General features: G+C 42.5%; 1 protein-coding gene across 1 annotated transcript in view; it reads left to right on the forward strand.

Annotated features, from left to right (window-relative positions):
• The window catches only part of ptk7b (protein tyrosine kinase 7b), a 226,005-nt gene that overhangs the window by 210,811 nt on the left and 1,605 nt on the right, over positions 1-13,589 (forward strand). The window contains exons 15-19 of the mRNA XM_028820158.2: positions 1,622-1,774; positions 2,674-2,906; positions 3,464-3,544; positions 6,025-6,176; positions 7,860-8,038. Coding sequence (XP_028675991.1) covers positions 1,622-1,774; positions 2,674-2,906; positions 3,464-3,544; positions 6,025-6,176; positions 7,860-8,038 — 798 coding nt within the window. The remainder of the gene's footprint in view (positions 1-1,621; positions 1,775-2,673; positions 2,907-3,463; positions 3,545-6,024; positions 6,177-7,859; positions 8,039-13,589) is intronic.

Consider the following 13,589-nt stretch of genomic DNA (forward strand, 5'->3'; position numbering starts at 1 on the left):
AAGTTGAGTGTTACTCTCCTATACTTGGACATAGAGACACAAACAGAACGTATGTCATTACGAAGGAAACATCAAGATCCATAAAGCAAGTTAACAAGTAATAGCACTGAAAGGGCCTTGGGGATCTTTGTATATTGAAATTGTAGGACACAGAAGATGAATTATTGTTCATTACTGGATTGGCCTACTCTTGCACCTTAATATTAACATACACAGATCTATTCACAGAATTATGTATTACTGTTTCTTACCCTGCCAGTCACTCTCTAGTATTTCACGTAGTACGTTATCCACACAAGTACCATACGAGTGATGCATGCACTGCCAACCACTCCCTAGTACTCCACGTAGGGACTCGCTATCTTCAGCACTAACAATGTACAGGTGTCTTCAAGTGTGGTTTTTAATTCAGCAGTTGGTGAGATGCACGAGTTAAATAAGCTGGCATTCTCTGATGTCCGGATGTAATGGTCTCCCTCTCTTTTCTGACGTCTCTCAGTCTTTGACATTGCTGCCTCCTGTTGCTGCTCTCTGATCTCTCAAGAGTGTCAAAAATACATGTGGGATTCTGGCCCATGTGACATTATGCACATATGATTGGCTAGCTTTCCTGGTGAAGAGTGGTTCTGCCTAAAGGCCTTGGTCCTTGTACTTGTCTGTGCCATCTCTTGTGACAACTGTCTGACCATTTTAAGCTTAGAAGCACCATAAGTTACTTGGATAATAAGACAAATGCATTAAAATAATAAATGATTGGCACAAGACAGAAAGCATTTACATTTCTTGTTCAAATAAGATGCTTTTTAAGAGTTTTGTAAACGTTGTTTGTATACCAGTTAGGTAAGTTGCTTTCAGGGGGTCCTATAAATTCCTCTGTAAATTAGTTAGGTCCTTTAAAATTCATCACAGTTTGAGCAAAACTGCTCACGATGAACAGAAATGGATGATCTGTGCTGCACTGGACGGCCCATTCTTGTCACAAATGCTCACTGTTTTATTTGTAATGCCCAGTGGGGGGACAAACATATCAACATAGTCATCAAGGGAATGTAATGGTGGACTTCTGTCTTTCTACACATAGGTTTAAAAAGAATCGCTGTAAGGCTGAATTAATTCCTCACTTAACAAAATTTTATTAAACAGAAAGTGAGCATTGATAAGAGTCTGGCTGGGACTTGGCCAGTTGTTTCACACATCACTCCTGAAATCGGACGACGTCAGCCTGCGGCCTGGAGGCACCGTGTCGCCAGCTGGCTTGTGTCTGTTGGGTTTCCTTCTTTCTTTTTCCAGATTGCGGTCCCACAAAGATTTATCTTCCTCCAGGATTCATACCAGGCTGCACTTTTACTTTTGGTCTTTCGATTTCCATGAAGCCTTTGGCGGCCTGTGCTGTGTATTTGTGACTTTAAAGCTGTATTTTTTGTAATTTTGGATGTATTTTCATGTTTGTACTGAGGATGGGCCCAATTCAGTAATCTGAGCCAAATTGTAAAGTAATGAGTGTTATTTAAAATGTTTTTTGTTATAAAAAGAATTCAGTTTAGAATGTTGCCTGGTGCCGTGCATGTTTATATTCTGTGCTAGTTACAAACTGTTGGTTTTGATTTAATGTCTCTAAAAGGCGGAACCATACAGCAAAATGGACAAACGGCTGAGATTCAAGAGGAAGTTGCATTGACCAACCTCGGGAGTGCAGTCTCCACGAACAAGCGGCACAGCACCAACGACAAGATGCACTTTCCACGTACCAATCTGCAGACGATCACCACGCTGGGTAATGCCTCTTACGATTCTGTGTGTGTGTTTAAAGCACTTCCTAAAATGGCCACAAACAGAATTTTCAGCGTCACTCAGGTTGCATGACATATTTCTAGATTTCTCCTCCTCTTTCAATACATTATTTATGTGGAAATGCTGTTTTGACAATTTCAATCCTATTACATATCTATAATTAGGCCCATAATTTAAGAGGGCGTAGATTTATGGCTTCAAGTGCAACACTTTACCTCCTTGTGCTCCTTTGATTTGATTTATATTTTGGGCGGGTTGTGTTTGGGTGGCGCTAAACAGTCATGTCAGTGAACACAGAAATGAAGAATGTCCACCACGCGGACTGCATACGGAGTACATACAGATATGATAGATAGATAATTTATTAATCCCAAGGGGAAATTCACATAATATACAGATATGCGTGTTTATGTGCAATCTGAAGCAGAATCTGCGCATTTCTTTAAATTCTGCACATCAAGTTCCTCAAAGTTGGTCGTAACACAAAATGTCCTCATCCTATCATTTGAAGCCAGTCGTGCACACGCGTCCGTTGGTGGTATTGTTATATATGTTCATCTTGAGTGGATGTGTCTGTCCGTGAATGTTGATGGACTGGCACTGTGCAGTTTAGATCCTGCCTTGCGCCTCCAGTGCTTCTGGGATATCCTGTGGACTAGGGGTGTCCTGTCATGTTGTACTGTACATTCATTTATTTTTCACATGCCTAATAATTCCTTGTCAGTTTTATATTGATTTAATCACGATGCCCTACTACTGTAGTGGGAGTTTGGGTGCGGATTACTATGATGCAGCAGATGTTTCAATTTTTCATCAGGCTACAGAAGCTACGTTTTAATTTTAGTGTTTCATTTTTATTTTTTATTTTTTTCCTCCTTCTAGGCAAAGGGGAGTTTGGAGAGGTGTTCCTTGCCAAAGCAAAGGGCATTGAGGAGGTGGACACTGAAACCGTGGTCTTGGTAAAGAGCCTGCAGACCCGTGATGAGCAGCTCCAGCTGGACTTCCGGAGGGAGTTTGAGATGTTCGGCAAGCTGAACCACGCCAACGTGGTGCGCCTCCTTGGGCTGTGCCGAGAAGTCGAGCCCCATTACATGATCCTGGAATATGTTGATCTGGTAATTAATTCTCCTAACTGATAAACGTACATTTAATCTTGTGTATGTGTAGGAAGTCCAGCTGATCAGTGAAATGTCCTCCTTTTCCGTGAGGGGGCACGTGGCAGCTGTAAAAAAAAAAAAAAAACATACCACCATGTTAAATCAAAGTAGTAAATCCTAGCTAGGTGGGTGGCACCTGTGCAGTGACACATTTCTCCAAGCTGTGTCTGTAATTACATTCTTAGACAGGCCACTTCCTGTCCAGCACTGACTTGACATTACGAGCGAGCCAAGTGTTTTAGTGAAGATGATTTGTGTGTCCGAGGAGAAGGACTGCAGGGTATACTTGCTGCTTTTTAGTTAAGGGACTGCATGTCTGTAATATTTATAGGATAATTTATTCAATTTAACAATTTTTCATTTTCAAGAATTATCTTCTGCTATACAGTCAATCAATACGATGACAATCGCTTCAACGTGTCTCCTTCTCCTCTGTATTTTGCAATTATTTGACTTTTGACTCCGAGATAAATTATGTCATATGGTTAAGTTTTAATGGAATTTATTGTTTGCAGGGGGATTTAAAGCAGTTCCTGCGCATTGCCAAGGGCAAAGATGAGAAGCTCAAACCACAGCCAATTAGTACAAAACAAAAAGTAAGTTTGTGCTGCAAAGGCCATGAAAGTTTTTCAGAGAAAAGTATTTAAATTTATCCTGACATGGTCCATGTTAACAGAGTTCCTTTGTCCTCGTATTTCTAAAGCAGTTTTCTTCCAGCAATACAAATTAAATAGAAGATGGCCATGTTAGTGGAAAAAGAATTCAATTTACTAACCAACCAGACAGCAGTCTGTGCCCACTCTATACGTACTTGAACCTTTAAAACAGAAGGTTTAATGTTGAGAAAGAATCAAAGCGTAATCACCTGTTGTGGTGGATTGCCGGCATTTTACTCCGGCCCTCACCCCCAGGCCACCAGGAGGAGCCCTCCGGACAGCATGATCGTGCCCCGAGTTCCAGCAGGGCCTCATGGACTATGTAGTGTTTATACACAGCCCTGCTGGATACCTTGGGGGCCACCGGGAGTCGCTGTAGGGGGGCTGGCAGGTTCTTATGTGCCCTATAACCCGGGAGTGCGTCATCATCACGTGACAGGAAGGAACGACGTGTTCCCGGTCTGAAGAAAGGACTGTTTACCCTGACCCGGAGGGAATAAGGACTTGTGGGTTTGGCCAGGAACCACTTCTGGGTCAGGGCATATAAAAGGACTGTGGGAAAGCCCAGACACTGAGCTGAGGTAGGAGGGCGAAGTGTCTGGGCGAGGAGGATTGGTATTTGAGAGAGTTTATTGTGTTAATGTGAGTGTGGAGTGGAGGGTGCTTTGTGCACATTATTGTGACAAAAATAAAGAGTCTTGGACTTTTACCTGGTGTTCAGAGTGGTACCTGAGGGTGTTAGAGGTGGCTCCACGCCTCTACTGCGACACTGTATAAACCCCCAGGTTTATCAAGTGGTGCAAATTCTATCCAGCTCTGTTTTTAGACCTCCTTTGGCCCGGACTCTCAGATTGGCATTGAAGGAGACCCACTTTTCATTATAATTTAAATCCGCCAATATCTAGTCTGCTTGTGACCCCAAAGTATGGAAACCTGCTATAACCCATCACCTTTCTACCTGTGGCCTTTTATTAACTCTGCTGCTAAATCTGCCAATTTGTAAAGATATGTGAATGGATTCTACTAAAATGTTTTACCCCTGTGCATCATCATAACTAGTTTCTTAGATTATATCAGGCACCATTATGGACGTAGAACTGAGGAAGTGCTCTGTTTATTACGACAGAGCAAGTTTCATCTTTCTGCCCTTCCTATAAAGAAGAGGTCTCCAACACCTCGCTCGCGAGTTAACCCTTTCCAAGTAGCTCACCAAAGGGTTAATGAATCCTCCATAAATTTGAAAACTTGATCAGTCAATTTAGGGGTGGGCGATCTTTCCAAAAAATCATATCACAGTCCTTTTAACACAAAATCACGATCCACAGTCTGATTTGCAATCTGTCTTTTCAATGTGGCAGACACTTTCGAGAATATCCGGACTCAAACTCATCAAGACCTAAGTAACACTTTATTTTAAATATCAAACAAAGTTGAATTCAGTTGTTCTCTTGTTTGCTAGCCAAGCAGAGTTAAGGAACCTGAAGCTGGTGAGTAAGTGAGGAAGGCCCCTCTCCTCGATCCGTTGTGTGTCTCTGGGATTCGCGCAAATAAATCGGTAATGCAAGCGAACTCTGATACATAGCGAAGTGTTTAAGCAAATTATAGAAAAAAAAAACCCGATCTAAATCCGTTAAGCAGTTCTCTCGTTTAAAGCGGACAGCATACAGACAGACAGAGGGACATTGGATTTTATAGATTAGTAAACCTTCAAAATAATGTGCAGTTAAAGTCTCAGCAGCATTTTCAGCACTTCTGGAGCTTAGTAGAGCCAGATAGCTAGAAGAATCTTCACCAAGCAACTCTGAAAATGTCTGCTTTGTTTGGGTCTCCATACCTCTGTGAGTCTGACATGAATGTCATGAAATGAAAGTTCAGACCAAGACTGACAGACAAACATTAAAGGACTCCATAAGAGTGAACCTCAGTGGCTCCACTCCACCAGACACCTCAGTGCCAGTCATCTGATGAACTAAACAACACATCACACATGCGACTGGACCTGTGAATAAAGTGACACAGTGACATGTGACAAAATGACAAAGGAATAAGTCACATCTGTGTATTTGGAATTGCATTGTTTTGTTTTGACAGCATTCATGTTTTAATCCAATAGTGTGAGATACACTAGAAAATGCATACAGACACACAAAATGCACTTGCAGGGGAACTCAATATTTTTTGTGATGTTTTAATGCAAAATGTGAGTTGTGGACACCAACATTTTGTAAATGTTCAGGCAAAACGAGCTTCTTCAGTTTGTTTGGGTTGAAATCAGCTATGAGAACAAACGTTAGAAAACATGAGCAGCTCTCGGCCATTTTCATTTTGTAAAAGTAGCTCTCAGGGGGGAAAAAAATGGTTGGAGACCCCTGCTATAAAGTATTCCACTTCACCTTTTTCTCTCTTCATGTATTTTCTAGGTATCTGTATGTGCACAGGTGGCCATGGGGATGGAGCACCTCTCCAACCATCGTTTTCTGCACAAAGATCTAGCAGCTCGAAATTGTCTCATAAGTGCACAGAGGCAAGTCAAGGTATCTGCTCTGAGCCTCAGTAAAGATGTCTACAACAGGTAAATATCAAGGAGGTGTTGTTAAACAGACACCAGTGTAACACGTTTATATACTTGACCAGAGTGATGAGGTCATTAGACTGAATTGAAATGTGTTTATAACGAACGAGCCAAAGGAGCTGCCGTTCCCTGGGTATGTTTGAATATTTAGTTAAGGTAAGAAAGCAAATGTTTTGTGTTTTTTAAAATGCTGACCCTTTTGTCTTCTGTCATCTCCACTACTTCTCACGAGCTCAGAATTTCTTTCATGGGTCTGAACCGTGAACGCTGCTTCTTTTATTTCCTGGTTTCACGAATAGACGTTTAATCACATGTATAAATAATAAAATCACAGACATGTCAGCCAGATAAACTGCCAGCTGTGGTGATGTGTACTGAATCCCAATTCATGATGAAACTTTTGAAACTCCATAAACTTGGTATTCAAAGTTGGCATTAACTGTAACATACATGCAGAAACTTCGTGAACATCCACTCGGCTCTTTTGGTTTTTGTGGTATTTGCCCTCTCATTACAACTCCCCAGTGAAATGCTGGACACTCGACAAAGCCCATATTTTAAAATGCATGAACAATTAATCCATCCATCCATCCATTTTCCAACCCGCTGAATCCGAACACAGGGTCACGGGGGGTCTGCTGGAGCCAATCCCAGCCAACACAGGGCACAAGGCAGGAACCAAACCTGGGCAGGGTGCCAACCCAACGCAGGACACACACAAACACACCAAGCACACACTAGGGCCGATTTAGAATCGCCAATCCACCTATGCAATTACAAAATTTTCTGAGCGCAGACTTAGCCGTTTTTGAGTGATGCTCACCTTTTTGTTTTATTTTATTGGCCCCCCTGTTGTTCCCATTGAAACTCTGACGTGTACTGCTGCCTTCACTGTAAAGAAGGCCAATCCTAAACCGTATGGCAGATTCACTATCATCAGCTGAACCTTTGCCATTAGAACGCAGTTTTGGCTTTGCCACCCACCCATCCAATTACAACCCCATTTCTCGATGGAACTTTTGAAAGACTTTGACGTCGGTATTTTGAATTGTAGAAATACTAATACGCGTGCAAAATGGAGTGAACTTTGACTCGGCTGTTTTGGAGTGCGACATTTTTGCCTTATCCACCCTCAACCCCCAAACGAGTTGCAGCCCCCCTTCTGCTTAACATTTTGAAATGGCGTGTAGCCCGGATTATAAGGTGGATCAGCTTTTTGGAAATTTTCATCATGATCGGCTTGGGGCAATGCACAGTTTTTCGGTTGCCCCCATGATGACATTTTTGAAATGCTATATCGTTTACATTTTAAGTCTTACTAATGGCAACCTACACGGAAAGTTCCATGAAAATCGATTCAGCCATTTTTGTATGATTGGCAGATGGACAGACAAGATTCACGACTGAAATGAGGTACTGAGTGTGCAAAATGGATAAATGAAACTTAAAAACCCAGACGGGAGGGTTTTACGATTTCGTGCAGTGCTCATGTGTCCAAATGGGGTCACTTCAAATTTTGGCCATCAAGAGTGCGGAGGTATCTGCAGACTGATGGCGGCCATTTGTGTTTGAGTTCTTTGAAGGGTACCTTGAAAACCCAATGCCCCCATCACACACGGTTTGGTTTTGCTGTCGGCACCATTCTTTGTTTTAAAGCGTGTGTTTCCTTTTCTTTCTGTCCAGTGAGTATTATCATTTTCATCAAGCCTGGATCCCTCTTCGCTGGCTCCCGGCTGAATCTATATTTGAAGATGATTTCTCGACAAAGTCAGATGTTTGGTCATTTGGTGTCCTTATGTGGGAAGTCTTCACTCATGGAGAGCTGCCCTACACTAAGCAGACGGATGACGAAGTGCTGGCAGGTGTGTATGCATCATTACTGTTAATTATCACCCTCACAGCTAGAGGTTAGGAGCAGGCGCTGATACAGGGCATTGCCGCGCCCACCACATGACAAACCAACTCAGGATCCCAGATTAGGACCCGAGTGCAGCCATTAGACAGACGGGTGACACCTCGGCACCACACAAGTTCAGATGGACTGGGACAGTGTTGAGGTTTTTTTTATGGTGGCTGGACTGCCAATTCTGCCCCCGTGTTTTTCCCTGCAGGTTGGAGGGCCTGCATGCAGGGCTGGATACAAATTAACGTCATACCCTCAACGGAGCAATGGCAGGTTAACGACAACAACAACATTTATTTATATAGCACATTTTCATACAAAAAGTAGCTCAAAGTGCTTTACATAATGAAGAAAAGAAAAATAAAAGACAAAATAACAAATTAAAATAAGACAACATTAGTTAACATAGAAAGGAGTAAGGTCCGATGGCCAGAAAAAACAAAACAAAACTCCAGAAAGCTGGAGAGAAAAAATAAAATCTGCAGGAGTTCCAGGCCACGAGACCACCCAGTCCCCTTTGGGCATTCTACCTAACATAAATGAAATAGTCCTCTTTGTAGTTAGGGTTCTCACGGAGTCACTTGATGCTGATGGTCATACAGACTTCTGGCTTTTAATCCATCCATCATTGTTGGAACATCATGGTGCTTTGGGTAGATGGTGGTGGCGCAAGGGCTTTGCTCAAAGGCCTAACGAAGTAGAGTCACTTATGGCGTTTACAGGATTTGAACCAGCAACCTTCTGATTGCCAGCGTAAAATCCTTAGCCTCAGAGCCACCCCTCCGCTAGCCTGTCTTAAAAATAATAAGCGCCATTTAGATGTGTGCACAGTTTTGAGACATGGCAGTGTGATAGTAATACTGCAAATTCAGATGATCTCTCTGAGCAGCACTGTGGTTTCTTCATAAGGGCCAAACAGTGGCTTTTATTCACTTAATGAAAAATGAACACGGCTGTTTGTTTCGCTTTTGTTCCTATTGTGATCACTAGGGGGTGCACTTGTAGCATCTATGAACACAGGGAAATGACAAGTATGACAGGCTTTTACACACAAGATGGTTATTTTTCAGGAAATAATGCAAGGAAGGTTAAAGTAGTGCAAGTAAAGCCACCCTGGTGGGTGGGCCCACCCCCACCCCCCCCCCCACCCTCCCTGTCTGTCACCCCACCTACCCACCAATATACACTCCTGGATTCCCTTTCACCTGCCATCTCTGTCCCTTTCTCCTCTGGACCTTTACGTCAGACACCTGCCACAACTTATCTGTTGGCTCCATGCTCACGGGACCGCTGCTTGTGATGTAGCTGTATATTCCACCCAAGGTTCACTCCTGCCTGTGCCCTCAAATCAGTTCTGGGGTCCACAACAGCCCAATTTTAGTTACAGGAACATCAAGCTAGAAATCACAGTAGTTGTCCAAGGTCTCTCTTACACCTCAAACCTTCAGTTAGCCAGTGACGTCCACATCTGAATGGCTGCCCAGTCAAACAGAAAGGTAACTCCGTCTCTCGTGTCCTCTTCTCTCAAGTTTCAGAGGCTGTCACCCCTAACATTCTGAATGGAGGCTGCCATTATACTTTTACAACTTAAAAACCACTGTAAATTACTAGGAGATTGAGTAAATTAATAATTTAAAAAGTTAAGATTTACACTTGATTTGTAAAATGTAACATTTTGAATCAAAAAGTCAAACATTTATATTCAGTTCAAAAGACTAAGATACTTCTGTAAACAACGTGTTTGAGACGTGAACACACCTAAGGACGTACAGCGGCCACGAGTAAGAGGAAACCAAAGTGAATGTGGTCTGTTTGAAGTCCTTCTACTCCACTGACAGTCGTCTACCTCTGTCTCTCGTTTCACTTCATCTTGAATTGGATCCGCCATCTGATGTTGCTCGCTCCATCTTTGTCTTTAGTAAGAAGGACCCAAGTGTGTGTGTTTACATCACTTTGGACCGACTCCTTTCTTCGTTGTCTTTGTTTCCTTTCTTCGCACGTTTGCAGTGAGCAGTTTGTACTTCAGTGTTTATCATACTACTTAGTTTTCTGTATATTTTAATTTAAATCTCAAAATGGCTAAACCTCCAGTGTCAGTCACTTCCAAGGGGATACACCAAAATTCCGCAAACCCACCTGCTGCAGCAGTCTCTCATCAGAATCGTTCAGTTGCCTCCAGCGTGGTCTTCTCTAGGAGCCTCTGCTGGTAACCTTTTTGCCCGGCTGTTCTCTTTGTCGTCCGTATTTTATGTTGTTTTGTGCTTATTTATACAAAGGTGCCAGCAGATTGTGTTGATATTATTAATAAACTTTGATAATGATGCTATGTTTCATATACACATTTCCACACAGGCTCACACAAACTGTAGACAATATCAGGTCAATAACTGTAGAAATCTGGAGCTTTTATTCCAGTATTTCTATAATTTTACTACTGTATGATGTTTGTGCACACTTTAATGACCGCAGTCTGCATTTTGAATTTGCTTTGCTCTGCTCTGTTTAGTTCTTCCACTAGAGGGCAGTTTGGTTCTGTTCTACCCATCTACTCGCATATTAAGGGGAGTGTCTTGGGGAAGCTGGTGCCAATCCCAGCAAGCACTGGAACGCAAGGGAGACACAATCCTTAGACAGGGCGGCAACCCATCGGAGGGTGAACACACAGACATAAGGGGGCCAATTTTGCATCACAAATCCACCAAACTAAACATCTTTTGGATGGTAAGAGAAGTCCAGAACACCTGGAAGAAGTTGCCATTAAGTGTTTCATAGCCATCTTTCCAAAGTTAAGGGTTCAAGACATGACTTCAGAAAGGACCACCAGGAGCTGCATGACATTATTCACTCTTAAAGCAGATCATTCACGTGTCCCGTTGAACTGCATGTGGCAGGTTGTTTGGTCAGCGGCCAGTGCTGTGGGGCCTGAGACTGATTAGTGTCAAGAGCACCCAACATGCTCTTAGTGCTTTTCTTTTTTGTAAACTAGGGGGCTTTGCTTGCCAACCCCCCAGCCTCTGCTATGCACCGGCCACTTCATGTCTCTGCTGTTCTCGTATGTCGATTTCATTTTCACCAAACAACAAAACTTTTAATTCTCGTGAATAGGCCTTTTCTTAGGGAAGAAACACTACTTTTCCCTGATGGCGACACGAATTAGACGATCTACAAGTCTCTGACTTAAAGTTGAACGCCAAACAATATCTACATACTTCTGTCATATCACCCATGTCCATATATTCAATCTTTTTTTGCTGTTCTGTTATTTCATTGAGTAATAATTTCCGTTTGTTTGCGCTAATGCGATCTTTACTATCAGTTTTTGGAGACTTTCGAATTGTAGTACTTTCATAATCTCTAACCTGCGCTGCATGTTTTTGAACGTCTTTATGACGTTCTCCTTTGTCTTTTACTCTTTGTCTTTTATTTCCGACCCCCCTTGGAGCTGCGAGCGCAGGAACTGTGTCTGACGATGGCATTCACACGAATGAGAAGTGATTGGACTGTGGGCGTGGTGGTAAATATTTGAGAGGAGGGCGGGACTTGGCAAAATTTCACAGGACCTGAAATTATCTCCGAGAAAGTCTCGTCCCAGGATTTCCTTTTATAATAGAGAGATAATACATTTGAACTTTTTCATGGGTTTCTCAACAATTGAGCTTTTAACATCTTTGGCATTAACCCCAAGTGTCTGTTGGGCTCAGAATTCTTTGTAAAAATTTGTTAACTCCAAATGTCTTCCGGGATAATTTGTTATGATCCAATTAACAAAATTTAAGCCCAAACAGAGCTTGAGACTGAATTTGGCTGCCATCAAGTAGAGAAAATAAGATTGTGCTGCTAAAACATCGTGATCATTTTTGTGTTTTGCAACTCATCAATATTCATGATGGGGTGGAGTCTTTTGTGCAGTGGCATGTAAATGAGAAGCTGTAAAGCCAGTTTTTGAACAAACTGAATCTGAGCCACTAGTTGAATCAAGTCACAGTGTGAATTGGCCATCAGAGAGTGACACGGACAGTGACACGAATGCATACGCCATCAGTAACTGAGTGGCAAAAATGATTGTGAACAAGTAGACAGACCAGAAAGAGATGCAATCTTCACAATGCTGCAGTGTCAGGGGAAATGTGGAAGTCACTAAACCTTGTGCTGCAGTAGCCTACAATAACACCAAGGGGCATGTCACATGTGCAGATCAGACACTGACGTTCTACCCTCTCAGGTGCAAGCAACAGGAGAAATGCACTAAGAAAAGAGCACATAGATACCCACTTGTACTGTCCCGATGGCAATGTCGGGCTGTGCAGTGATGACCGTCTCAAAACATGTCACACACAGTGCGTACTAAATCTGCATCAGTACAGTGGTGGACATTAGATTGTCATTCATTTCTCTTACACGTTCGTTTAACGTTTTTGGCTCATTTTTCTGGGGTAAACATACAGTAATCCCTCCTCCATCGCGGGGGTTGCGTTCCAGAGCCACCCGCGAAATAAGAAAATCCGCGAAGTAGAAACCATATGTTTATATGCTTATTTTTATATTGTCATGCTTGGGTCACAGATTTGCGCAGAAACACAGGAGGTTGTAGAGAGACAGGAACGTTATTCAAACACTGCAAACAAACATTTGTCTCTTTTTCAAAAGTTTAAACTGTGCTCCATGACAAGACAGAGATGACAGTTCCGTCTCACAATTAAACGAATGCAAACATATCTTCCTCTTCAAAGGAGTGCGTGTCAGGAGCAGTGACTGTCAGAGAGATAGAGAAAAGCAAACAAATCAATATGGCTGTTTGGCTTTTAAGTATGCGAAGCACCGCCGGTACAAAGCTGTTGAAGGTGGCAGCTCACACCCCCTCCGTCAGGAGCAGAGAGAGAGAGACAGATAAAAAAATCAATACGTGCCCTTTGAGCTTTTAAGTATGCGAAGCACCGTGCAGCATGTCGCTTCACTAATCAGCTGCACAGAAGGTAGCAACGTGAAGATAATCTTTCAGCATTTTTAGACGAGCGTCCGTATCGTCTAGGTGTGCGAACAGCCCCCCTGCTCACACCCCCTACGTCAGGATCAGAGAAAGTCAGCGCAAGAGAGAGAGAGAGAGAGAGAGAGAGAAGTAAGTTGGGTAGCTTCTCAGCCATCTGCCAGTAGCGTCCCTTGTATGACATCAACTGGGCAAACCAACTGAGGAAGCATGTACCAGAAATTAAAAGACCCATTGTCCTCAGAAATCCGCGAACCAGCAAAAAATCTGCGATATATATTTAAATATGCTTACATATAAAATCCGCGATAAAGTGAAGCCGCGAAAGGCGAAGCGTGATATAGCGAGGGATTACTGTAATGCTAAGTCGGGTCAAAGAAAATCATTAAATGTACTGAATCAAATGAGGTTTAACAGAATCAACAAAGGATACATTGTACAGCTCCACCACATTTAGTGTAAGGGTCCTTTGTTTTTTTTAATGTTTAATGATCAGATTGTTGCCTTTGTTCATTTTACACCCCCT

The sequence above is a fragment of the Erpetoichthys calabaricus genome, chromosome 15 (assembly GCF_900747795.2).
Source record: "Erpetoichthys calabaricus chromosome 15, fErpCal1.3, whole genome shotgun sequence".
Classification (NCBI taxonomy): domain Eukaryota; kingdom Metazoa; phylum Chordata; class Cladistia; order Polypteriformes; family Polypteridae; genus Erpetoichthys; species Erpetoichthys calabaricus.